The 25,645-nt window shown below is 43.1% G+C and overlaps 1 protein-coding gene across 1 annotated transcript; it reads right to left on the bottom strand.

Annotated features, from left to right (window-relative positions):
* Window positions 1-18,672: 18,672 nt before the first annotated feature.
* On the bottom strand, window positions 18,673-20,644 carry LOC147855793 (uncharacterized). The gene is made up of 3 exons (XM_087330109.1): window positions 19,467-20,644; window positions 18,799-19,250; window positions 18,673-18,693 (listed from the first exon to the last, which is right to left on the bottom strand). Exons 1-3 carry the CDS (start codon window positions 20,464-20,466, stop codon window positions 18,673-18,675), a joined length of 1,473 nt encoding a protein of 490 aa, XP_087186235.1. The 5' UTR covers window positions 20,467-20,644.
* Window positions 20,645-25,645: the final 5,001 nt, after the last annotated feature.

The following is a 25,645-nucleotide window of genomic DNA, read 5'->3' as shown; positions in this document are numbered from 1 at the left end:
ACTTTGTTCATGACATTCACCATGTGGGCTACGGAATTTGTCGCACTTTGGGGTAAGGTGCACATCCTTACCAACCCGATCGGCGTCCTCATTGTCGTTATATCTCTACTATCGACGACCAATTGAAATTGATCATAACCTGAGTAGAGATCACCAATGGAATAAATCGATCTTCCCGCGAAGGCTTCGGCAAATTCATCCACGTTTGGACCAATTCCGGAATTTCGGATCATCACCTTGTTGACGGGTTGGAGATCTTGTATAAAGTGTAACGACCCGTTCTTCTTCGGCACCGTAAACCATCTATTAGAGTAGGGAGCATTGGATGGCTCAAGAATTCCCATCCTAACCTTTTCCTTTAGAAGCTCAATCAACTTTGGAATGTGAGCTCTTGGAACCGGTATCGGCTTGAGGTTCCAAGGTACATGCGGCACCGTAAAAATCACCATCAGCTCTATCATCTTCGGGTCGGCACATTCGATCTCTTGTGGAGAGAAGGCAAAGGCTTTCCCATGTCTCTCAAGCATTACACAAAACATTCTCTCCTCTTCGGGGAGAAGGAAATCTTCCCTTCCAACTTGTAGCTTTCCTTTCGTCTCTTTGGTGAAGACATGACCTATTGCCTTTGGATCCCTTAAGCTCGGATCATTGGCAACTTCTTTCATCTTTTGCCAGCTATCTTCCGGTAGCGGAACCGCAACTGGCTTGATCTTCTTATCCACCATTTTATATTTTGTGTTGACTTCAGCTTCCTCCATCAAGATGCCTCGATGATATTCATCGATGATAGCATACATGTTGACGGAGTTAACTGAAATCACATTTTGATCGTGAGGGTAGCTCAAGTTCACGACTCCCTCGATTTCACCGATGGTGTCGTTAAATGAGGCTTCCTCTAGAATATGAGACACGAATTCTTCTTCTTCGATTATGCTTTCTTCTTTCAGCATCTTCTCGAAGTCTTGTATCTGACGCTTGTCCTTCTTGTTGAGTAATGTTAGTTTGCATGCACCGCTAGGCGTCACACATGTTGCTTCTCCTTGCGATCCACTTATTTCGCTTCCTTGTGGGGTCTTATGATTGCTCGAACTATTTGTGCCCCACGCTTCAATAGTCCGCTCTAAAAATCCAAGGATTCGCCTCCAAGGCTATCTTGGTTCCTTTCGTGATTAGCCCGCACCGTAAGGAATTGAACAGATCTTTGATTGTCAAGGCTCTTGACTCACGCGAAGGCCGCTCCATTATCGAACACCTTAGTCTCCATCCGGGACGATGTGATATATGGTTGTCCTAGGATGACGGGATGTGAAGCCGAGTCTTGCACGAAGAAGTGTTGATCCATCTCCACATCTCCGATTATGACTTTAACATTGGGGCAAGCTCCGTACAAGTCTTCCATGGCCTTCGTTGCCGCTCGTATCTTCCATCCGTGGTTTGTGTTGATCGGCCATCTTCCTTTCTTGTAGAATTCGGTCGACATGAGGTTGATCTCCGAACCATGGTCAATCAAGGCTACCACGGTCTCCTTCTTCTCTCCGATCTTCATTGGCGTCTCTGTTGTCGCTCTTGCCCAATGAGGCCGAGAGTAATGGTTGTCTGCCATCACTTCTTCTTCCTTCTCCTCTTCGGATCTTGCCATGGTTATGGCACTTGTTTTCACCTCTTCTTCATCCGATTGTTGCCGCTTCCGCTTAATCAAGTCCACGATAGTATCGTGGAACTCCTTCTTAGCGATCCCAAGTAGCTCTCTCAAAGTAAGGCCGACATGATTGTCTAAAACCTTCTCCTCAAGGACCTTCCGCAAGTTGGTTGTTTGTTCTATGTCCGACCTTAGCTTGTAAGTCGGCGCCACTCGTTCCTTTCCTTTCTTCATAGATTCATCGATTTCCATCCGAGAAGGTTGGCTCGATCCACCGGGCTTCATGCTTGTTTCTCCTATCTCTTTTCATGGCGTAGGTTGGGCTTGTCCTTCTTTCCCTGCATTCCTCGTATTATGACGCTTTGATGTGCCATCTTCTTCACCGGTTCTTTTCCTCTTCTCTTCAACAAGAGCTTCATAGTTGTCACACACAACCTCCGCAAAGCTTGTGTTATCGTCGACCTGATCCGACCATCCGGTAACTCGTCGCACATTCCGATCAGCATGTTTGAGGTCTTCCAAATTGATTTTGCCTTTCTTTTCACACTTGAATACCGTTGGCCAAAACCCAAATCCCGGCTTGATCGTCTTTAGATTCTCTCTTCCGACTCGTATTCCCGCCGATGCGGTGTAGTGCATGGCTTCCACATGCCTTGCATCTTCCTCTTCCATAATCTTTTTCAGCCCGCCTCTTCCGAAGTTCACTTGTAGTGGCTTTCGGGTCTCGCTCGAGTGAATCATGTTGCCGTCCAAATAGATGACATTCTTGCGAATCGCGTCTTGCAAGTCAGTGCACTCCCTTCACGAGTGCTCGAAGCTGTCACACCACACACACCTATACGCTTCTTTTCCCTTTGGCCCGCGTCGACCTGAGTTGGCCAGTGATACCACTTCAAACTTCTTGGAAAGCTCTTCGATTATAGATTCCTCCATCGCTTTCTTGTCGAAATTGTTGATCGGCTTGCTAGGCTCGATCATCATAGGCGCCTTCCTCCTCCACAATTGTGGATTCTCCATATTAGTTTCCTCTTGCCATTTTCGACGCTTATCAAGACGGCTACAAGCCTTCTTCACCGCCGCCCAGTCGGCTACCAAGCCATTTGGTTGTGTTTCATCCTCCAAAAAGTTACCCAATTCACGCCGATCTTTCCCAGCCACTGCCTTCAGGAATAGTAGGACTTTATCTCCATCGAGAACTCGTTGATCAACACTTGGAAGTTGGTTATACTTTTGGTCGAACTCGACATATACTCTAGACACACGCATATTCTTCCCTTTCTTCTCAATCCAAGACATTAGCGTATGTCGAGTCATCCGTGATGCGTCTTCAAGCATGTATTCAACGAGAAGCGCCTTTTCGAACTCCGCCCAAGTTGCATGCTCGTTTTGGATCTCCATGACGCGCTCGCGGATCCTTGGTTCCACCACACATTTGAAGCTAGAAATTTGTTTGAGATCATTGACATCCCTTTGTTGCATCTCGTTCTGATAGGTAGCAAGAAAATCCGTGATGTTCTTGCCACCAAATCATCCAGCTATCTCGACCGTATGATCAACAACTTTGTCGATTAAAGCTTCTCGATCTCTCACCTTCAACATGTATTCCACTACGGACACCATGCCTTTCGTTAATTCCTCTCCTTGAGTTCTGCTTGTGGAAGCCATCGTTGCACTTGATATCCTCCCTACCGCCTCTTTCATGTCGGGTTCACCACTTAATTATGTTGTGAAAATCCGTCACTATGTGCGAATCGTGACATGGAACCGATGGGGTTCTGGACTAGAAGGATTTAGTGCAACATGTACAACACAAGCAAGTTTTAAGCATAAAACAAGTGGAAGAGACAAATCATTAGTTTATTGCAAAAGAAAATTGATTCTTTATAATTTCAGAATCGTGTTACAATGGGTTGGGTATGGAAATGAGAGATTAATATTTCAAAGAAAGGAGCCAACAACCATGCAAGGAGTGGTCCGATATAAATACGAGAGATAATTTTTTACTAGAAAGCTCAAGTAAACAAAGCTAGGAGGTTTATATCAATATGTGAGATAATTTGTTTCTCGAATCCGAGAGGGAAGAAGAAGGAAGAAAAAAAAACTAGGAGGGAAAAAATGGGACATATATCAAGCTCCTTGTTGATCCTCCTCCCCAATGTTACTTTGCATGCCCACTTTTAGTTGGATGACCTCTATTTTTAGTTGCATGGCTTCTACTTTTAGTTGCATGCTTCCATTTTTAGATGCATGCCTTTTACTTTTAGTTGCATCGCCTTGGCTTTTGGTTGCATGCGACTGTCTGTATAATTCAGCCAAATGACACAATCATCCATAAAGTTTAGCCCATGCGCAATCCGTACGTGCGTCGCAACCAAAATGTAGACGCGTCCGCGCGCAAAAGTCCCGACCGCGTCGTAGTGTACGCATCCACGCGTCCGTCCAAAACGTCCACGCGTACGCCCGAAACTTGCACACACGCGTACATCCGAAAACATCCACGCGGCCATGCACATGCGCGTACGCCCAAGGCATCCAACCCGCACCGTGTACGCATCCGCGCGCAAAAGTCTCGACCGCGCCGTAGTGTACGAATCCACACATGCGCGCGTGCGCACACACGCGTTCGTCCAAAACGTCCACGCGTACGCTCGAAACTTACACATGCGCGTACATTCAAAAACATCCACGCGGCCATGCACACACCCGCGTACGCCCAAAGCATTAACACAATTGTGCATACATGCATATGCCCAAAGCGTGCACACCACACAATGTAGCCCAAGTCACCTTGAACATTCTATGCTCCACACATTGATAGAATCCACACATGCGCGCGTGCGCACACACGCGTTCGTCCAAAACGTCCACGCGTACGCTCGAAACTTACACATGCGCGTACATTCAAAAACATCCACGCGACCATGCACACACCCGCGTACGCCCAAAGCATTAACACAATTGTGCATACATGCATATGCCCAAAGCGTGCACACCACACAATGTAGCCCAAGTCACCTTGAACATTCTATGCTCCACACATTGATAGAATGAATATATTTTGGTTTCCCTTATATATTCTGGATTCCAATGTTGTCCTATCTATGTGGGATATCTCACAGTTTTGTCTTTTCTTTTCTTTTCTTCAAACTTCACACTCACATAACTTAATACTTCTTTATCCGTTTTATGCATAGTAAAATATGCTATGAAGCTCTTGAACACATCTATCTTTCCATATCAATATATTAAGTTAATCGTAAATAATTATTTTACTAGTTTTCATATCGTGTGTGAAAAACCACACGACAACGTTGGCCGAAATGGCCGAATAGAATCACAACAACATTCTTGGCCAGCAACGAGAACAAGTCGCAAGCCGCGAAGCGAACCTCAAGCGCTTGCTTGCTGAAAGGTTGGTCGCGCTTGAAGCATGAGAACGAGAGGTGATGACCCTCCAAGTCTCGATCACTGAGGCTAAGGAATGGTTCATCAAAGAAACCGAGCAGAATAGCCAATGGGAACAAGAGCTCTTTGTTGACAACCAGGAATTACGCCATCATCAACGAGCCTTCCAGGACATGGCCAACGAACATATGCAGAAGTGGAGGATCTCAGAGGAGCAACGAGCAAAAATTTCCGATGCATATCACCAGTTGCAATCCGAGCACATCATCGTCAAAGAACAACACTGGGACGCTTGGCAACTGGGAAGGGACGAAACTGTAGCTCAGCTCACCAACCGTTATGAGCAGACCATCACGCTCATCATGGAAAAAGCAAAAGATAATCAAGCTACGTTAGCACTCTTCGCCCGCAAAAGCCAAGCAGAAGTCAAGTCCGCAAGGGAGGCACTGGAAGTTCACTACGCGAGCTTCGGCATGGACGATACCAAAATCAAGACCCTAATCCACAAGTATTGCCAACAATTCACCACGAAGATCAAAGAAATGATTGACCATGTTTGGCAGGAGTGGTCAGCCCAAGCCGCGGACCTACACATACTACGCGCGGATGCCAAGAATTGACGAAAGGAGGGCCGAGGGTTTTACAAGATGGATGACACCAGCATCCAGACCCTCCGTGAGGACTTAACGGAAGAGTATCATAGCTTGGCAACATCCCACACCGCGGCCATTGAGCAACTCTTGGAGGAATTCAATGACGATCTAATGGTGTTTCGTTTAGAAGCCGAAGCGTACGAGGAGGAACGACTCGCTACCGGGAATCACAAGGCTCCCACAAACACCGAGCAAGGGACCGAGTCACTCCCCACGGCAGCTAGACCGGAGGAACCTGCTCCTACCGACGTCCACATCCCACCGGAGCCACAGATTATAACCCCGACCCTGCCTGAATTGGTCCCAACAGAGGAGGGCACACACATCGACACCGCCATCCCTAACCCGGCAGCACCACTCCCATTGAGCAACTCTTGGAGGAATTCAATGACGATCTAATGGTGTTTCGTTTAGAAGCCGAAGCGTACGAGGAGGAACGACTCGCTACCGGGAATCACAAGGCTCCCACAAACACCGAGCAAGGGACCGAGTCACTCCCCACGGCAGCTAGACCGGAGGAACCTGCTCCTACCGACGTCCACATCCCACCGGAGCCACAGACTATAACCCCGACCCTGCCTGAATTGGTCCCAACAGAGGAGGGCACACACACCAACACCGCCATCCCTAACCCGGCAGCACCACTCCCATCACCAACTCCACTGGCCGAGCAGCGAGCCCAACCCCACGCCCCCGAGGATATCCTCGGCATATTGGAAGAAGAATAAAACCAACCTCTAAGCCCCGTAGGAACGGGCAATTTTTGTAATTCGTGTGGTTTTGTTAAATCAATGGTGAACCGTGGGTCCGACAGACAAAGTCCTGTCCCACGAGCATGCCAGGTGTTGTCCATAGGCCAAAAATAGAAATTAGTTAAATGTAATACGCCGGAAGTAAGGCGAATAGGTAAGGGAGAGTTAGGTAAAACACTGAGTTTCGAGCCTCACAGTCAGCTGATCGCTCGGCGCTGTATGAAGGAAAAGGAGTATATAAACCGAGGTCTGCGTACCTTGGTAGGGGGAGATATCCAGAGCCTAGGCGAGGTCGTTTCATAGATATAGGAGCTTTGTAAGGCTACTAACTATGGGTCGTGGTTTTTGTAAACATCGCTAACTATTACAGTAATACATATCTATTAGCTCTTGTTGTTTTCATCTGTGTGTCATCATTTCTAAGGTCTCAACTACGTATACGACCCAGACTCTATTCCGGGTATGCTCTCTGTGTTCTTCCCTTAACGACACCCCGTGCACAAGTCTTCACGATTACACTTCCCTTGATACCGATAGCTCGTAGGCATATCGAAGGTGTTCCAGCAGAACGGTTAACATGGAGATCATGGCGGAATGTTTGTAATGAGACATAGAGCAAATCCTATGTCGGCCTCTACTTCGACTAATGCCTCCAATCTGGAAGATGTATGGTTCGTTGACTCCGGTGGTTCGAACCATATGAAGTCCCATCAAGAATGTTTCAAAGACCTTCGAGAGCCGGATTGACCCGTTTATGTCGAGACCGGAGACGACACCACTCATCCGATTCGGCATGTCAGCAATGTCCCATTCGGGAAAGAAGGTGAACAAACTTGCATAAAAAATGTACCCACCATAACGAAGAATTTGGTCTCGGTCAGCCAAATTGTGGAGCAAGGGATGCAAATTCAATTCAACCAAGGAGGTTGCTTCATCGAGAAGGAAGGCTGACTAATTGCTTGTGGTTCAAGGGAAGGCCGAATGTTTATCCTCGAAGCGAACAAGGTAAAATCGGCCATGTTTGCAAAGGGCCTCAAACACAACACTGACATAGAGCTATGGCATAAAAGAATCAGCCATATCAATCTCAACAAACTCAAGGTGATGCAATCGAAAGGAGTCGTCATTGGGCTCCCAACCTTCAAAGAGAAAGAGATTGAAGGAGTATGTGAAGCATGCCAATTCGGCAAGCAACATAAACACCCGTTCCCAAAGGAGAGGAATGTGAGCAAAGGCCTATTGGATGTAGTCCACTCGGATGTGTGGGGACCGGCACAGACGGCTACGTTCGGAGGATGTTGGTACTATGTTACCTTCATCGATGACTTCTCTAGATACACATGGATCTTTCCCATTAGGATGAAGAGCGAAGTGTTTACACACTTCAAAAAATTCAAAAGCGAAGTCGAAAAGACAACTGGGCGTCATGTACGATGTCTTCGGTCAGACGGAGGAAAGGAATACTTCTCTGATGTGTTCACGGCATACCTTTGACAAGAAGGAATTCAGCAAGAATTCACTTACCGACACACACCGCAACAGAATAGTGTAGCCGAACGCATGAATTGGCACATCCTCGAAGTAGCAAGGGCCATACTAAATGAGAAGCATATGCCCAAGTCATATTGGGCAGAAGCTGCAAATACCGTCGTCTACCTCATGAACCAGTGCACAACATCCAGAGTGCATGAGGTCACCCCCCACGAGAAATACTATGGAAAGAAGTCGGATCTATCCTGTGTAAGGATATTCGGCTCCATTGCATACATGCACATTCCCGATGAGAAGCGGCAGAAGCTTGACCCAAAATCAGAGAAGTGCATCATCGTGGGGTACTCACAGGAGCAAAAGGGGTACAAGTGCTTCAACCCCTCTACTCGGAAGACTCGTGTAATTCAGGATTTTGTCTTTGACGAATCAACATCATGGTACAAACCCGAGCCGACTCCTCTCGAACCATCTACGAACAACCTCGACAACACAGAAGACGATGATCAACTAAGGTCAATACTCGAAGAAAGTCCGATCTCAACTAGATTGAGCGAACCACAAGAGCCTCCGAGCAACCAAAGCTAATCTCGGCCAAGTCCAAAGATGGACAAAGGGAAAGCCAAAATGCCGGAATATGAAGACGATCACTTCGATGGCAACGAATCGACTCATTCACTTGATAGTGAGTTCAATGGCTTTGATGTGCCTCTTATGAGGTCACCCCGAGTTGAGAAAGCACTCACATCGGCAAATGAGAAACTCCGTCACTCCACCCGAGACAAGAATCTGGTTAGCCGATTCGGCTACAACGACTATATGGCATATCACTATGCCTTTATTATGAAAATGGCAACAGTTCGAGAACCGAAGAGCTTTTCCGAAGCCGCTAAAGATTGTCGATGGGTCGAAGCGATGAACAAGGAGATGCAAGCTCTCAGCAAGAATGAGACATGGGATCTCGTCCCTCACGCACCGCACAAGAAGGCAATCGGTTGTAGATGGATATACAAAGTGAAGTATAATGCCGACGGTTCCGTCAACCGCTACAAAGCTCGACTCGTAGTAATGGGCTACGCACAAACACAAGGCATCGACTATGAAGAGACCTTTGCCCCGGTGGCAAAGATGACAACCGTGCGAACCGTGATAGCGCTTGCAGTAGCGAAAGGGTGGCACCTACACCAGATGGATGTCAAGAACACTTTTCTTCAAGGCGAATTAGAAGAGGAGGTGTACATGGTACAACCACCTGGCTTCGAATCCAACATTCATCTAAAAGCCATCTGCCGACTCAAGAAGCCTCTCTACGGCCTTAAGCAAGCACCATGTGCTTGGCACTCAAAGATAACACAATATCTTCATCGAATCGGCTTCCGAATGTCAAAATCCGACAATTCTCTCTATGTAAGAAGCGATTCCGAAAGTCTGATCGTCATCATCCTGTACGTGGATGATCTGGTCATTGGAGGTGAGCATCTAGTCGACATCAACAAGGTCAAATCCCTCCTTTCCAACAAATTCGAGATGACGAACATGAAAGAGCTCCACTACTTCCTTGGCATCGAAGTAATTTGGACTCCAGTCGGGCTTATGATCTCCCAACGACACTACATTCTCAACTTGTTATACAAGTTCGGGATGACTGAGTGCAAGTATGTGGCAACACCTTTCGACCGAAACCTCAAACTAGATGCCAATTCTGGTACCACAGAGTGTGAGCCAACTCAATATCGACAACTGATCGGTAGTCTTATCTACCTCACGGTTACTCGACCAGACCTGAGCTATCCGGTCGGCCTTCTTAGCCAGTTCATGCAAACGCCACGAGATATCCATTTGGATTGTGCTAAGAGAGTGCTACGATACATGAGCGAAACGATGGACTATGGCATTCTCTATAAGTCGGCCACGCCAATTCAACTCGAGGGGTACACAGATGCCGATTGGGCAGGCTACAAAGCTGACCCACAATCAACCTCTGGTTTTGTCTTCTCCCTCGGAAGTGGAGCCATCTCTTGGAGTTGCAAGAAGCAACCAACCGTCGCTCTTTCGAGCACAGAGGCCGAATACAAGGGCGCAGCGGTGGCTGCATGTGAAGCCATGGCTCAAGAGGATATTAAAGGATCTGGGTGTTCCCATCAAAGATCCGATTCTCCTTTACTGCGACAACATGAGTAGTATTTATCTGGCTCAGAACCCAATGTTCCACGCACGCACGAATCATATCGAAGTGCACTATCACTTCATTCGAGAGCATGTTCAAGTTGGCGATGTCGACCTTCAACATATGTCTACAAATCTTCAAACAGTTGACATCTTCACCAAAGCCCTAGGAGCCGACAAGCTTCGACAATTCCTGTCAGACCTTGGGTTGATGGTCCTTGACTTGCCAAGCTTGAGGGGGAGTACAAGAGAAAACCGGATACCATCCGAACCAAATACGAGTCGGATGTGTCAGATACCGTCCGAACCGGATACGAGCCGAAGCGGACATCAACCGAACTAGTCGACCAAAATTGAGCTTGAGGGAGCGTGTTGAGAATCAAGTTCAACCTAGTCTAGTGTGTGAACACACCCTTGAGAATGTGCACTCAAAGGTCAAAAGTCACCACTCTTATCTACACATTAACTATGTGTCATAGAATCATATTCTAGACACATAACTAATGAGTTTAACATTCCCCATGACCCATGAGCTTCGGTAGTTAATGAAGAGAGAGAGTGACTATATAAAGCACTCTCCTCCTACTTTGTAATGTTGTTGATTAATCTCCTTTGTAATATAAATCTTCTTGAGTATTCTATTGTCTCTCAAAAATCTATCTTTTGTTTCTCTCCTCTAATCTCTCTCTCTCTCTCTCACGCACACATAACGCACATCTCTCACCTATTCCGCTACACAAGAATCATACCCGATTCTTTACAATATATTTAATTGGAACACCTTGGACATGTAAACTTCAAATATTCAAAGCATGGGTCCTTTGATGCACAAAGACTTTTGCCTAACATAGGTAGGAACCAAATACACTGTCTCAAAACATGTTATGTCACCTCTTCAATGCTATGTCGTGAGATTGTCTAAGTTGGAGAAACAAGATTTAGTGCATTTTGACTTTTCTTAAAGTAACAATGTAATCAAATTAGCATGTTTTTTAGGATTATTAAGTTGTCACATTGTTTTCTTGTTAAATAAATAGCTAGAAGTTTTTGAAATTTTGGCTGAGTTTTCGTATTAGAACATATATATTTTGTTTTGGTTCTCTCCTTTAGACCCTCCATCCTCTATGTTAACTCATAATTTATCAATGCATGCACAAAGAAGGGCCATCATATCATATATTTTTTTCTTTTCCAAAATGAAGCTACTTTCCCATTAGTTAGGAAGGATTATTACAAAGAGATTGTACAAGGAGGCTTATACATAGATTAGGGAATCTCCCTCCGATCAGGTTCAAGAAAATGAGACTAGTTACATTGCCTTTCAGACTGACTACTTAATGTAAGTACTTATAGCTACAAACGATGCCCTCCAGTGATGGCTAGTACGAGACACCTCCTAGGGTCGACGGTGAAGGGAGGGTGGTAAGTGAGCCGGAAACAGCCAGCGTGGGCGCTGGTAGTTCCACCTCGGGCCACTTCTTCCTATGGTCACCATAGGCATGTTCCGCCATTTCTGCCAAAAACGCAAATGGGCAGTAACCACATCATTGGAATGGCTACAAACCTCGTCCAATTGCCCTCGTAAGCAGCTGATAAGCGTAAACCATATGTCCATTATCACTTCCTCCGGGGGCTGCACCAGATCCTGAAAGACCTTTAGGCAACGCGTTTTCCATACATACCACAGGGTGAAGCCTGCAATCAGCATCCAAATGTCTGGGAACCTAGGGGATGCGGACTACAAGCCTCTCTCAACTCGAATCTTGGCGGTGTTGCCTCTCATGCATACGTAGCACCGACTATCCGCATTGAGGGCGCTCGTCCACCTATCAACGGAGTGATCAAGCCATGCCGCAACACTCCACAATGTTGTTCCTTCCACTTCACATGCCGCATGGAGGCGAGTCACTCTATCCCATACCTTTTGAGCTTGAGGGCAATCCCACAAAAAATGCCTCAGAGTCTCAATAGGTGAATGGCAAAGTGGGCAGCCTAATGGGCTGCCACGTTTACCTAGCCATTCGCCAACGGGAATCACATTATGACCGATTTGCCACCAAAAAAACTTTATCTTTTCCGGCATGTGGAGACGCCAAAGACCCTTCCAAAAGGTAATGGGCACCTCGTTAGGGATGCCCAATGTAGGCCAGCCATTGCGTAAGGGGCCGTCTAGCTGCAGTTGAAAAGTTTGGCCCAGTTTAGTGTTGTACTCGAAGAAATGGTGAAATCTTCCATCATGTTTCCACCTAAAATCCCCTGGATCCCATTCTAGTTCGACGAGGGGCTGACAACCATATACCCATAACTTCCAATGGGGTTCCACCTTAGCAACATCTGGGTCTATCTTCCAGGTGTTACCAACCTGCACCACCACGCGGATAGGGTGCCAAGAGCCCCAACTCTGACTCTCCCCAAAAATTGTCTCTCTTCCTGATCCGCTCACGCCCTTTAGCAACTTAACCCTTCCAGCTTCATCAAAGAGACTGAACCAAGCATCTTCTCTCACCTCGCCCATCGAAACCCTATCAACTGCCTCAGTTATCAATCTCCGCATTTTCATGGCTCCCTTGAGGGGAGGGAATGGGGCCTCCTGGGCTCCTCCTAAAGCCACCATGCGTCGCCAATCATCTATAGAGTGGAGTCCTGTTTGCGCCAGCTTTCCCCATGCTAGGCCCTTAAGCTGCCCTATCATCATGTCGTCACTTGTTCGCACCTGAGGGTTCCAAAATAATGGTTGTCTAAACCACTCGATTAGTGTCTCCGACATGTGCTTGACCAAATGATGTCGTACGTGACACCATGCCCGCAAGATGGAGTTCGTGACCCTCTCCTCCAGAAGACAAGCCATCTTGGGTGGGACTCCGCTTGTGCAACACCAATTCAAGGAGTCGGGCCAAGGCCTACCATACTTGGGAGTCCCTACCTGCAACCTATTGCGAAGTAGAACCTTCCAACACCCCTTACCTGGCAGGAGGCATCGAACCACCATTTTGGCTAGCAATGCTCGGCTCTGCATTAAGGGGTCTATGAGGCCAAGCCCCCCTTTGGCCCGCAGTTGTGTTAACCAATGCCATGACACTCTGGCGGCACCCATCGGGTTGTCCTTACCTGACCATATAAACCCCCTGATGGAAGCCTTAATCGCGTGCAAACCTAAAGGGTCCATAATCCAGCATGAGACTGAGTGCCACATGGTGGCGAGCATCACTTGGTTCGCAATAAGAACCCTACCAACGAAGGATAGTTTAGACCTGCTCCATAGGTTCAACTTCTTGCTTAGTTTGGCTTGCACATTGGACAATTGTGCTCCCTTGGGGATTGCCCTCCCCATCGTAAATCTGAGGTACTTGAATGTCGTCCCATCAGGGACCCATGCAAAATCAGCATGGGGATGCCACCTTGGCTTCTCTTGTTCGCTGAACCAGAGGCATATCATATTGATTTACACATGTAAGGCCTAGTGAACTTTTGATATTTATGGATACAAAATAGTCTTCTTCACATACGCATTTTACATTATTTTGTTTTCTCAAGTTCTTTTGTTTGTTTAGCCATGTGTTAAGTATGAAGACCAAAGATCATTTTCTTCTTTGAAAATGACGGTCCTTTGAAAACAAACTCCTAGAGAGTCCTTAGAGGATCAACTTTTCAAAAACACGAAAAGAAAAATCTTCGGAAATCGCGATAGCAAAGATGCATCTTTTTAAATTCCCACATGTGATTTATGAGTTCTAAACCTTAAAATCTTAATTATTCACACAATACATTGACTCCAATGCCTCTAGTTTAATGGGAAATATCAAATTTGCCCCTCATTGTGGGAGATGATATGATATATTGACCCTATAGACCCTTAGTACTCTCATTTACATCGTGGTATTTCCCCAATCAAAGTTTCCCTTGTTTTTTTCTAGTTATTTTCAAGTAGCACTTTGTCACATAAATCACTTTATCAAATCTAACTTTACTACGTATTTAAATATTAACTCTAGTGTAATGTCTCTCTATTTCTAATTATCAAATTTCCTTGACATTCTAGTTGATATATAGATTATGTACATCTATTTGTTGTTATTATAACTAGCTTTTGTTAGTAACCATCTATTATTGGATATTAAGCCAACATTTTTTCAAGCAAGGACAAGTATGCCACATGACATGGAGCAAAAAACAAGAGCAACTCATGTTGAGCATCTATATGCAATGACAAAAAGATTAATGTTCATATTTACATTCATGGTGGAACAATGTTTATGGATTATTGATACCTATTGGTTACATTCTTATGATTCATAATTAGAAAAAAAGTGATTGCCCTTGCATCCATCACAAGATCAATGTTTTGTTGTTTTTTCCATTATAATGGCAAACGTCAATGTATGAGGATGTTAACGTGATTCATAATGAGATATGTCCTATCTAATTCAAATTTAGAGGAAATGTCCTCTTTCCTTTTCTTGATAACGTCAATGTTTGAAGATTGAATAGGAACTTGATTATCAATTTACCACATACGATCCATTACTAGATAGAAATTTTCACCATTCATAATCCCCAACGCATTATAATGTTCCACTATCCAACATTGCTTTCCCTACTTTTTCAACCCTAATCTATCCCTACACAAATTTTTGTCTCAATCACAACATTCATCAATAAAAATCTCCCACATGTCACTTTGGTCCCATAGGTCATGTATAAAGTGTGTGAGTCGAGATTGTTAAGATCACAAAGTAGAATATCATTTTCCATTCTTCCCAATTAAATTAAATATGACAATGTATGTAATAATGTAGTACATAAACATGACTCTTTCAAAACAGGGAGATCGATGGGTACTGACAATTGTTTGAAAGTGTACCAATTGGACGTTAGCATTTAAAACCTCAAATATCTTAGCCAAGGTAAATATTGTGCGGCAATGTAAAAAAACACCCCTCATGCAAATGATAACCTTGATTATGGCCCTTGTAATTCTCAAAATATCAATCCCCCGGCCCCCAACCAATCCATAAGAGTTCAATAATTTATTTTCCCTTTAATCAAGTATATTGTATGAGAGTTCCGTTTCACCCGATGCGTAATTGGGCATGAACAATGTGTTGGAATTGGGTAAAGTTCATGAATTTGAATTGAATTAAACAAGATGATTATGTTACTAAGTGCTTACTGTTTGGAGCATTATAAATACTAATATTAGTTAAACATGAATAATGATGAGGTTTAATTTATCGTGATCTTCCTCTTAGAGAATAGGATTTTTTTCACTTATCTTTGCATTATAGCAATTTGCCCTTTTGTGATTCCCCAACAAAATCATTTCTATGCAAACTACAAATGCCACTAGCTTGCCATGCTTCATGATGTGTGAGATCAAACTTTCAAAAAAAAAAAAAGGCTAGGATTCCTACACGAAACATTTAGGTCAATGCGTTCACTAACTAAAATTCATGAATGTGCATTGGAGAAGTTTTTAGAATGTCATCTTTTGAATACTATATGTTTGGGTTCATCAATGGATTAGCTTAAATATACAAATGCCACCATTCCCATATCAATTGACACCCTCCCAACAATATCGTTGATTTTATGAACTCGGTTCATATACTTCTTTCTTGCACTTATGATAGGTACCACAAATCCTTATTAATGGGATTATGCACGTTTTTATCTTTGTATATGTGAGTTTTGTCCAATAATCCTCAGGTGTTTGCAATTATTAAAAATAACCTTTCGAAGACACCAATGCAAAGTGCAGTGCAAGTATTTTTAACATCCTTTCGAGCATTTCTACAATTTGGAAAGCTTAATTCGGCATGTTCCCCACTAATGACAATACACTAAGATGTTGAAAATCATCGCTAACTAGGAAATGGAGTGTGGTCCCAATTTTGGTGTCCTCCACGAACATAGTTGATTGCTTTATTCAAGGTGTTTTAATTCAAATATACATAGGACATTACCTTTTAAACATTGAATGTAACTTTGAACTCCATATCCGGCATAAATAACAAAAGCATTCCACATATGCCATAATTAACACATCACCTTGAGAAAAAGTTCATAGGAAAGGAGGCTTTTATTGCTGAACATCACACCCAGATCATGAATGAATGTATTAATAAAGTTGATGTCAAAAGTCCCTCTCCATCATCGTTTACTCATTGGCAACCAATTTAATAATTGGCAAAGTATATAAGATATATATGCCAATGTCATTTTTGCTAATAGGTTGCAAGATTTTATCCCTATAATTATTGACAAATCCCAAGATGGATTTGTATGTAGAAGGAAGATCCTACTCAATATTCTTGATGTATACATGGGTAGGTACTAGGGACTATGGCAAGGAGAAAAACCAAGAGAAAAGAATATGGTGAGTTAGATCTTGAAAACACATACGGTAATGTGAATTGGCCATTTGTGAAAGCGTTGATGTCTCACCTTAGGTTTGGTGAATGTATATCGAGGTTGATATGCACATTGGGAGAGGGTTCTATATAGCATGTCAATCTTAATTGTGCATACGGTAATGTGAATTGGCCATTTGTGAAAGCGTTGATGTCTCACCTCGGATTTGGTGAATGTATGTCAAGGTTGATATGCACATTGGGAGAGGGTTTTATATATCATGCCAATCTTAATGTCAAACAAGGATGCCCTTTTCTATTGTCACATATCCAATAGTGATAATTGGACAGTATGGTCATGAGACAAAGAGGCGATAGGACTTTCAATATCATATGGCAAATCTAGCATTGCACAACCATTAACAAATTATCAAATTTTGTTTTTTAAGAGCCTCACGATATAACATTACAAAGCCATGTTTGAGGCCCAACAACAATGGGCCAAAATTGTTGGATTCTTTCATAGAGAAAGATGGTATTCAACATGTTAACACAAAGATTACAAGTTCTTTGTGGCATGTTATTAACAGTTATAGGCAAGACAAATGTATTGGGTTAGTGATCCTTCACCGTCTAGTGAGGTCATGGCAAAGTATATTGAAGTATTTGGGGTGGTCCCCTTCCACCGAAAAGAGAAAACTCAATTTCCTTGCAACTTGAGGTGTCAGTATTTATCTTGAGTGTTGGGATGGGAGTGTACACAAACTCTTAGAGGACAATGTGATTGTGTGGGTGATTTGGTTGAGTTACTATAGGGGATGGTGTATAAGAATCCCAAAGAAGAATTCTAGAATTTAGAATAGCTAGATCAAGGTTTTGTATCCCTATCGATCATCAAGATTCATGGTCTTAGTTACGACTACTTTATAACTTGCAAACCCCAATTCCATATTTGCTTTAGGTTATGTATGAGTTAGATTGGTCATTTGGAGGGTCATAAAAACTTGCCAGCCAAAGTCACAACAAATTACGTGTGTCAATGTCTTATTAGTAACACATGGATGGTAGATTGGATTAACAAACAATGGGAATTCAAGTTTATCATAAATTCAAACCAAACCAAACCAAACCTTTTTTGACGGATATTGATCATCATACTTATTAAAATTTGTGTGAGAAAATCATCATAAATTTGTTCATCATATGTACTTATCATAAATTTGATCATCATAAATGAAAAGGAAATTTTACATGTAATGCATATCAAATTTAATAAGTTTAAAATTGAAAGTTCAAAGTTATAGGGAAAATTTAGAAGTACATATTTTTTAACCTATAAACAGACAGTGATAAACCGCTAAACCATGAAATTCAAAACCAAACCGAACCGAATAATAACATTTGAAACCAAACCAAACTGTTTATTTATCTTCGAACCAATAAACCATTCAGCCACGGTTTAACAGTTCAGTTCGGTTTGAGCGAAAACCGGGCCCATTGCTAATGTTGACACACAACATTGGAAAGATCAAATAAAACCTTTTCTTACCTTAAAGGATCTGACCCAAGTCCAATTTATTTGTAAGGATTTCCATACACATCTTGACTTATTTTCATGTTTAATAACTTTTATGTAGATGTGTTCATTGATCATTGAATCTACAAGAGAGAGTTAAAACATATGGGGATTGATGGTTACAACATGTCACACCTACTTATAACCAACATAAGGGTTACATGCTACTATGAACGAATGCTCATGAGAAACAAAGAAATAGTAAAGCAATCAACTTCCAATTCGACTAGAACGACGAAGCCACATTGAATTTCTTTGTTCACCGAAGGAACTCATTCGCCACAATGGTGGTTGTCAGAGTAAGATGGTTTTAATATTTATATTGCTCAAGAACTCATCTCAAATGTCTAATAGCTCACATTCAAAACATCTTACAAAATTACAAGTTGCCCCCACGGATTGATTACACATAGGAATAAGGACAAAAAGAGTTCTCGAGACAAAGAACTCATATAACTATGTAACCTTGGGACTTCCTCATGGTTTAGTAAATAAAAATCTCTTCAATATATAATCTTGGAATGTGCTCACTCCTAAGGTTTAGGGTATAGTAGTGTTGATGAGTCAGCGTACAAAGGTCTCCACATGATGTGATATTGGGGTATTTTTCTTCTATTGGGGTTTTAAGGTTTAGGATTGATATTTAGGACTTAATGTGCAAAACCTACAACATAAGATTACTTAATATAATTCAATGCCATCTTAATTTATATAATTCCGCCTGAAGGAGACATCCCATTCATACTGGGCATCCATGTGGAACACTTACCCATGAGAGCTCTTCCATATCAAGATCAAAGTTGAAACAATTCATAATGTTTTCCCCGTCATCACGGAACATCGCAAACTCGTCCAAGTCCAAATCCACCAGACCAAAGGTTCCGAGGCCTTGGGGCATGTCGGCATCGATCAGGCGGAACGTTCGATTACAAAAAAGGTTGTCTTCGGGGAAGGGGAGGGGGAAGGGGAGGAGCGGAGGAGGAGGAGGAGGAGGAGGAGGAGGCACCATAAGATCGAGGTCCGACACATTCTCCACATTCATTGTGTCGAGGAGCTTCGTCTTTGATCCGAGATCCGACACATTCTCCACATTCATTGTGTCGAGGAGCTTTGTCTTTGATCTGAACCCATCGTAGTCTTCGAAACTACTACGCGGGCAGGCATTGTAGTAGTAGTCTTGCGAAGCTGCGAAGCTCCCGCCGGAACAACCTCCCCATGAGACTGGAACACAAGGGATGGATTAGCTTGACATGAAAGAAGGCAATTCCAAAAATGGGATCCCAATCCACAACAGGCATGAATGCATAGGATGATGATGGTGGTGGTGGTGATGTTGATGGTGATGGTGATGGTGATGGTGATGGTGATGGTGATGGTGATGGTGATGGTGATGGTGATGGTGATGGTGATGGTGATGGTGATGGTGATAAGTAGTACCTGATCCATGTGATGTGGGCAGAGGATCGAGTGGATCCTCGATGAAGGCCGAGATCTCGAAGACGGACGATGGAGATTCCGCGCTACAATGAGGAGGAGATCTCTGATGCTGATGCTCCTTCATGTTTGATCCATCTGATGATGCTTTCCTCCTCACCATGAATCCTTCTGATGATCCTCTTCCTCTCTTCATCGTGAATCCATTTGATGATCCCTCTCTTTTCACTGCAAATCCATTTGATGATCCTTCTCTTTTCGCTGCAAATCCATTTGATGATCTTTCTCTTCCCACTGCAAATCCATTTGGTGATCCTTCACTCTTCACTGCAAATCCACTTGGTGATCCTTCACTCTTCACTGCAAATCCACTTGGTGATCCTTCACTCTTCACTGCAAATCCATTTGGTGATCCTTCACTCTTCACTGTAATTCCATTTGATGATCCCTCCCTCGGTATTGGTTCATTGGATCTAGACTTCTTCGTTTTGCTCGTTACTCGGCCATCGCCATCGCCATCAAGCCTATCCTTCTTCTCCTTTCCATTACCCTTTCCTGCAACCTTCTTCTCTATTTCCTCCTGCTTCGAAGTATCTGCATTCTTTAATGATCCATACCACGGAAATGCCTGGGAAAATCTTAGGCAAGGCTCAGTGGAAGCTTCAACCACGTTATAAGGAGGCAGCGGCGAAATCGTTGCTTCTGCTGATGAGTTGAAACAATCAGAGTTACTTTCATCCGCAGGAATATATATCTCCCTTATAATGCGTTTCAATGGAAATCTTCCCCTTCTTCTAGACACTTCGTCTTCGTCTTCGTCTTCATCGCTGGAAGAATCTGTGGCATCAGGATCTGTACAGATGAGGCGAATCTTTAGCAGAGGGTTATGTATAGTTAGGGTTTCATCATATTGACGAGGATGAGGATGAGATTCGGCAGGTTCAATGGAGGCCTTATTCATTCTGTCTTGACCAAGACTCGCCATCATATTGTCATAATGCATTAATACTCAGAGAAGGAAATAGATAGAGAGATAGAACTTGAAAACGAGTAGAGATTAGGAAATCGAGATTAACAGAAACCAGAGAGGGATCGACAAGAAGAAGAAGATGAAGAAGAAGAAACAGGTAAAAGAAGCTATTTGGCTATGGAGATTGTAGAGTTTCTTTTCTCTATTTCTACAGAGACGGAGAGGAAGTCGAACGGGCCTATTTGGCTATGGCTATCTTAGGACGACTCCTATTCTCTGTGCCTAAAGAGAGCAGAGTTTTCTTTTCTTTATTTCTACAGAGACGGAGAAGAAAGAAGAAGCTCTAGCGAATAGATTGTTTCTTCTTCTTCTGCGAGAGGTCTAGGAGGGAGAGAACTTAGAGCCGCATTACCATTGGCTAGAGTGAAGAAGAGAAGAGAAGGGAAGAGAAAGGCCTATTCTTTATTTGGGGACGGCGATGGCGATGGCGATGGCGATGGCGATGTTACTTTGAAGTTTGTTGAAGCTGGCTGGTTGGCTCTATGGCGGCTGTTTTCTTTACTAGGGTTTGTTTTTTCTCAGTGTCTCGGTCTGTGCAGAGACGGAGAGAGAGAGAGAGAGAGAGAGAGAGAGAGGGAAGGCGTGGGTAGGTATGATTACAAGGAAGCTAGAGCTATCTGGCTATGGCGGTCTTTAGTTAGGGTTCTGTTTATTCTCGTGCTCTGCGAGTCGCTCTGTGGAACCAACAGACAAACAGAGACTGTGAGTGTGTCTGGGAGAATGACAGAATGGAAAAGACGATGGTGACGTGTCACGATCTTATCGGCCCACCCGTCCACGTGGCGGCCTTCCCGCCAGCCTGGGGATGTACGCCCGCCTGCCGCGTGGCGGCCATGGCACGGAATGCCACGTGGCGGGCGGACCGAATTCAAAGAAATGGCCTGAATTGGATGGACGGACGGACGGACGGACGGATTGGTTGATTGCAAAAAAGGACCTGATGGGGAGAGAAAGATATATTAACGAAGGTCTTCTAAGACCAAATTTGGCCCATGAGACAATGAGAGAGAGACACACACACACAATGTCCGGATTTCTAGAGAGCTTGTTTTAGATCGTCCCGTCTCGTCCACGAGATCAGCCTTTGTTGGCTGGCGGACACCCCCGGCCAATGCATGGACATTCATCACGGAATCAAGTATTGGGGGATCCTCGATTATAGCCTAGGACACCCCTCCCCCCCCCCAATAATTAAGATGTTTTGTCATTGTTCGCTTGGTTCTTATATGTCGTGGAGATAGTCAAAAACTGATCAATTCCTCGTTCATACTTCGTTGAATTGAAGCTCATAAGTTATAACATGTTTCTGAGTGTTATTGCCTTGTTTATATTTCACTGAATCCAAGCACATAACATTTTATTGACTATTACTTTCTTTTTTTATAAACGATTTTCTTCAAACATTATTAAGAACAAAACACCAGAAGGCTATTACTATATTGCCTTGCTCATACTTCTTTCAATGGAAGCACATAAAAAAATTATCTTTGAAATCTTATTGCCTTCAGCTTGCTTTCTTCTACTTTTGACCGACTCCTTTTCTAGCTTGTCAAAACCCCATAACCTAGTTATATGCACATGCCTTTCACAAAAACCCAGGTCTAGAAATGTGCACCTCTTTCTTACAAGCTTGAAGCCTTTGTGAAATCCATTGAAGTATTGGTTTCCAATGACGCATGCATCCTACTGCATTTTAATAGCTTTATTGTTGAATTTACAAAGCGGCTCATAACATTGTTTGTCAATTGATATAGGAGGTTAAGATTCAAGACCTCCAAAAGAGGAAAATAAACCATGATTAGAGGGTGGATGAAAATAAATGCCTCACATAGGTTGAAAATTGCTTATATTGCCGTTGGCCCCATTTGTTTATGTTGAGGTCCTTCATCATTGCATTTAATGGCTTGCTTCACCTTTAATCAGTTCAAAAATAAATTATTGTTAATTACTTCTTCTTCTTTTTTCAAAATGAAGCTACTTTCCCATTACTTATGAAGGATTATTACAAAGAGACTACACAAGGAGGCTTATACACAAATCAAGGAATCTCCCTTTGATCAATATTTGTTAATTACTTAATTAATAATGTAGCAATACTAGTTGTCATTAATATCATCTCCAAAGTGGAATGGGGTTGGTAGAGGTGATGCCAATTTTCATGTTTGGTGCTTGTTCCTCGCTTACTGTGAAAGTTAGGGCACCGAATGGTTGTCTTATGCTTTAGAAGTACTACAAAAAAGTGATACAAACTCCGATTTCTTGGTGCGAAGAAGGCCTTTAATTCCATAATGGCATTAAATCCTAGTGGAATGTTACACTCTTAATGCACTAATTTAATGCAATTGATTCAGTCGATATGTTCTCTGTTGCCTTGTGTCACACCCATACAAAACAAATAGATGTGAAAAGATTAAACACCACCTGTGAATTAAAAGACAAGGTATTGCAATAAGTGAGAATATTATAACTACTATGTTGTACATTGGTAGTTTGTGACTCTACAAAGGAAGCTTGAAAAATAATTGAGTCCATCTTGACAGAACTACAAGACACAAACATTGTTACATACAAAGTGGGAACTATCTTCAGAATTCCACAACCAGTTGATGCTCATATTTGTGTAGAGGTTGATTATTTAATTGGTCACCTCCGAATTGAAACCATTTTCTTGTCAACGAGTTGTGGATATGTGCCTTTCATGCCCATAATTGCAAGCATATCGGTGCTTAACGTTTTCCATGGATTATTATCTCTCCCCAAACCCATGTGTGATCCCATTTACACTTAATTGAATTCTAATGCTCAAATTCCAAACTTGTTTAATTTTTTATCTTTAATATGATAGACAACATAGTTAATATACCACTAGCAGGATTCGTCATTGACATGTAAGGGATGAAAAACTTCAAGATGGGATTGGCTAAAAGATCATCACAAACTTGAGGAAGCCAATAGTAACACACCTTTTATGTGGCCCAATCAATGCCTTGAATCAAACCTAAGGAGTCTAGATGTGATGGACAATGATGCACAAACCTTGACTCCATGACTTTTATGAATGGCAAGTTACTCGAGTCACACACTCTCACATGTGAGATGTTTCCCTATTTTTTTGCAAACACAATTATAGTAAAGTAAATAGTTTTCAATGTCAAGGCCGTACTTCACAGGTACATATCCTTGAGCAATATTTTGTACAAAGTGAAATGAAAACATTCATATTTAATTGGAAGGCATGATCACACAATGAAATTTCTATGAGGATTTTCAAATGAGGTAGTAAGCTATATAGACACAATCATCGTGGAGGAGTAGGGCTACAATTGTGAGTAGGCTACGGTTGTGTGATACAAACCTAGTTAAGGTGTGAGTGTGTTTTTAAGTGGAAAAGGATAGGTAGACAGACATACCTACAACAACAAATATCGAAACTTTTGAGGAATAAGAAAGCAAGGAACACGTGTTCCCATCTCTCTTATGGTCGATGATTTTATGTTATGTGCATACAAAGATTCCCATGGGGGCTTCACGACAAGTTTGACGCCTCGTTCTATACCCTAGAGTTTTCTATAAAGAAAAACTAATAGACAGGTGAAAGAAATTGGATATATTTCGTCAGAGAATCGTTGAAGCCATAACTTTATTTACCGCAACAAGTGGTGCTACATGAACATAATATTTTCAGCTAGGCACCAGTCGTGCATCATTATCTAAAACAAGGAAAAAGTTCATGGCTCAAAACTAGGAATCGGCAACGGCTCGGTTTAGGCTTAGCCGGTTTGGCCTTATCCAAGCCAAACCGGCTAAGCCTAAACCGTTTAATGGTTCTCAAACTTGAACCAAACCGAACCGAACCAGTCCCTAAACTGGTTTAGGCTAAACCGGTTTAGTCTAAACTGGTTTAGGAAACGGTTTGGAAAGCGGTTTGGGAAGCGGTTTGGATTATTGTAACTTGACAAATTGAAATATATGTTAAATCCTCCTAACCCTAAACAAGTAAAACACTGAACAATTAGTGAACAAGTAAAACACTAAAGACTTGATGAAGACCGATAAAAACAAGTAAAACACTGAACAATTAGTGAATTTAAGGACGATTGAAACAGTTTGCAAGGATCAAAATTTAAGGACGATTGTAGAAGGGTAAAGGGTGAAGGTTGCAGCCTGCAGGAGATCCTCTCTCACTCAGTCGCTCTCCCTCAGTCTCCCTCTCGAGCCCCTCTCCGAGCTCTCTCTCTCTGATCTCTGTAGACTGTAGATTGTGAGTCGTAGTGTAAGACTTAAGTCTTAAGACTGTAGACTTTAACCTTTTTAAGTGTTTTAACTTTTTAAGTGTTTTAACTTTTACTGTGACCTAATTTTAATAATCGGCTTAGCCGGTTTGAGCCGGTTTAGCACAACTTGAGCCGAGCCGAGCCGAGCTCAAACCGTTTAACCCGACTCAAACCTAAGCCGAGTCGAGCCGAGCCGCCAAACCGCCAAACCGGTCTAAACCGGTTTATCTAAACGGTTTAGGCTTGAGCCGAGCCGTTGCCGATTCCTACTCAAAACCCAAATCTGAATGCAAGAAGAACACTAATGGCACGTTTTTAAATTTGATTTTCCGGAGATTCACGAGCCACCGCCGAGCCTACAAAAAGGGTGGGGTTTCAGATTCATCGTGGCTGAAAAAGACAGTGTCCAGACAGGGGCATGATCATATATAAGTCTGAGCCATCTCTTGGAGAAATGAAGAGCTCCTGACAGGAGGCCGACAAAAGCACAAGGCACGGGACGGGTTTCACGGCAAGAAGAATCACGACACCGTTGGGTGCCATTTTCTCGTGACCATGTCACCGAGTGGCCGGGAGTCCGAACCTAAGGGAGAATACCGAACCAAAAAGGGAAGCAGAAATTTGAGAGTCTCATAAATTCCCCGAACCTAACCGAGCCCGAACCTAAGACGCGGACCGAAGCAAAGGCAAGGCGAAGGCGACACTTCTATTCTATAAGTCTGTGTATTTGTATTATTTGTATGTTATTGAATCCCGAACTGTATCGCGAGCCCGAGCCTGAATCCGAACCTAAAGAAGAAGAACCGAACCGAAAACAAGAAACGCGACCCAGGCGACGCACAGAACTGTGTCGCGAGCCCGAGCCTGAATTACACAGA

The sequence above is a fragment of the Azolla caroliniana genome, unplaced genomic scaffold (assembly GCF_043228905.1).
Source record: "Azolla caroliniana isolate FFs.n. ecotype wild unplaced genomic scaffold, voAzoCaro1.0.p SCAF_14, whole genome shotgun sequence".
Taxonomy (NCBI): Eukaryota; Viridiplantae; Streptophyta; class Polypodiopsida; order Salviniales; family Salviniaceae; genus Azolla; species Azolla caroliniana.
The sequence above is the reverse complement of the archived record's forward strand: the minus strand, read 5'-3'. Positions and strand labels throughout refer to the sequence as shown.

Excerpts from the sequence above, each read along its gene's own strand:
- LOC147855793 (XM_087330109.1), bottom strand. The coding sequence starts at position 20,466 with ATGCATTATGACAATATGATGGCGAGTCTTGGTCAAGACAGAATGAAT. Across the intron at positions 19,251-19,466 it reads GCCCACATCACATGGATCAG|TCTCATGGGGAGGTTGTTCC; the intron begins GTACTACTTATC and ends CTTGTGTTCCAG. Across the intron at positions 18,694-18,798 it reads ATATGGAAGAGCTCTCATGG|GTTTTGCACATTAAGTCCTA; the intron begins GTAAGTGTTCCA and ends CTTATGTTGTAG.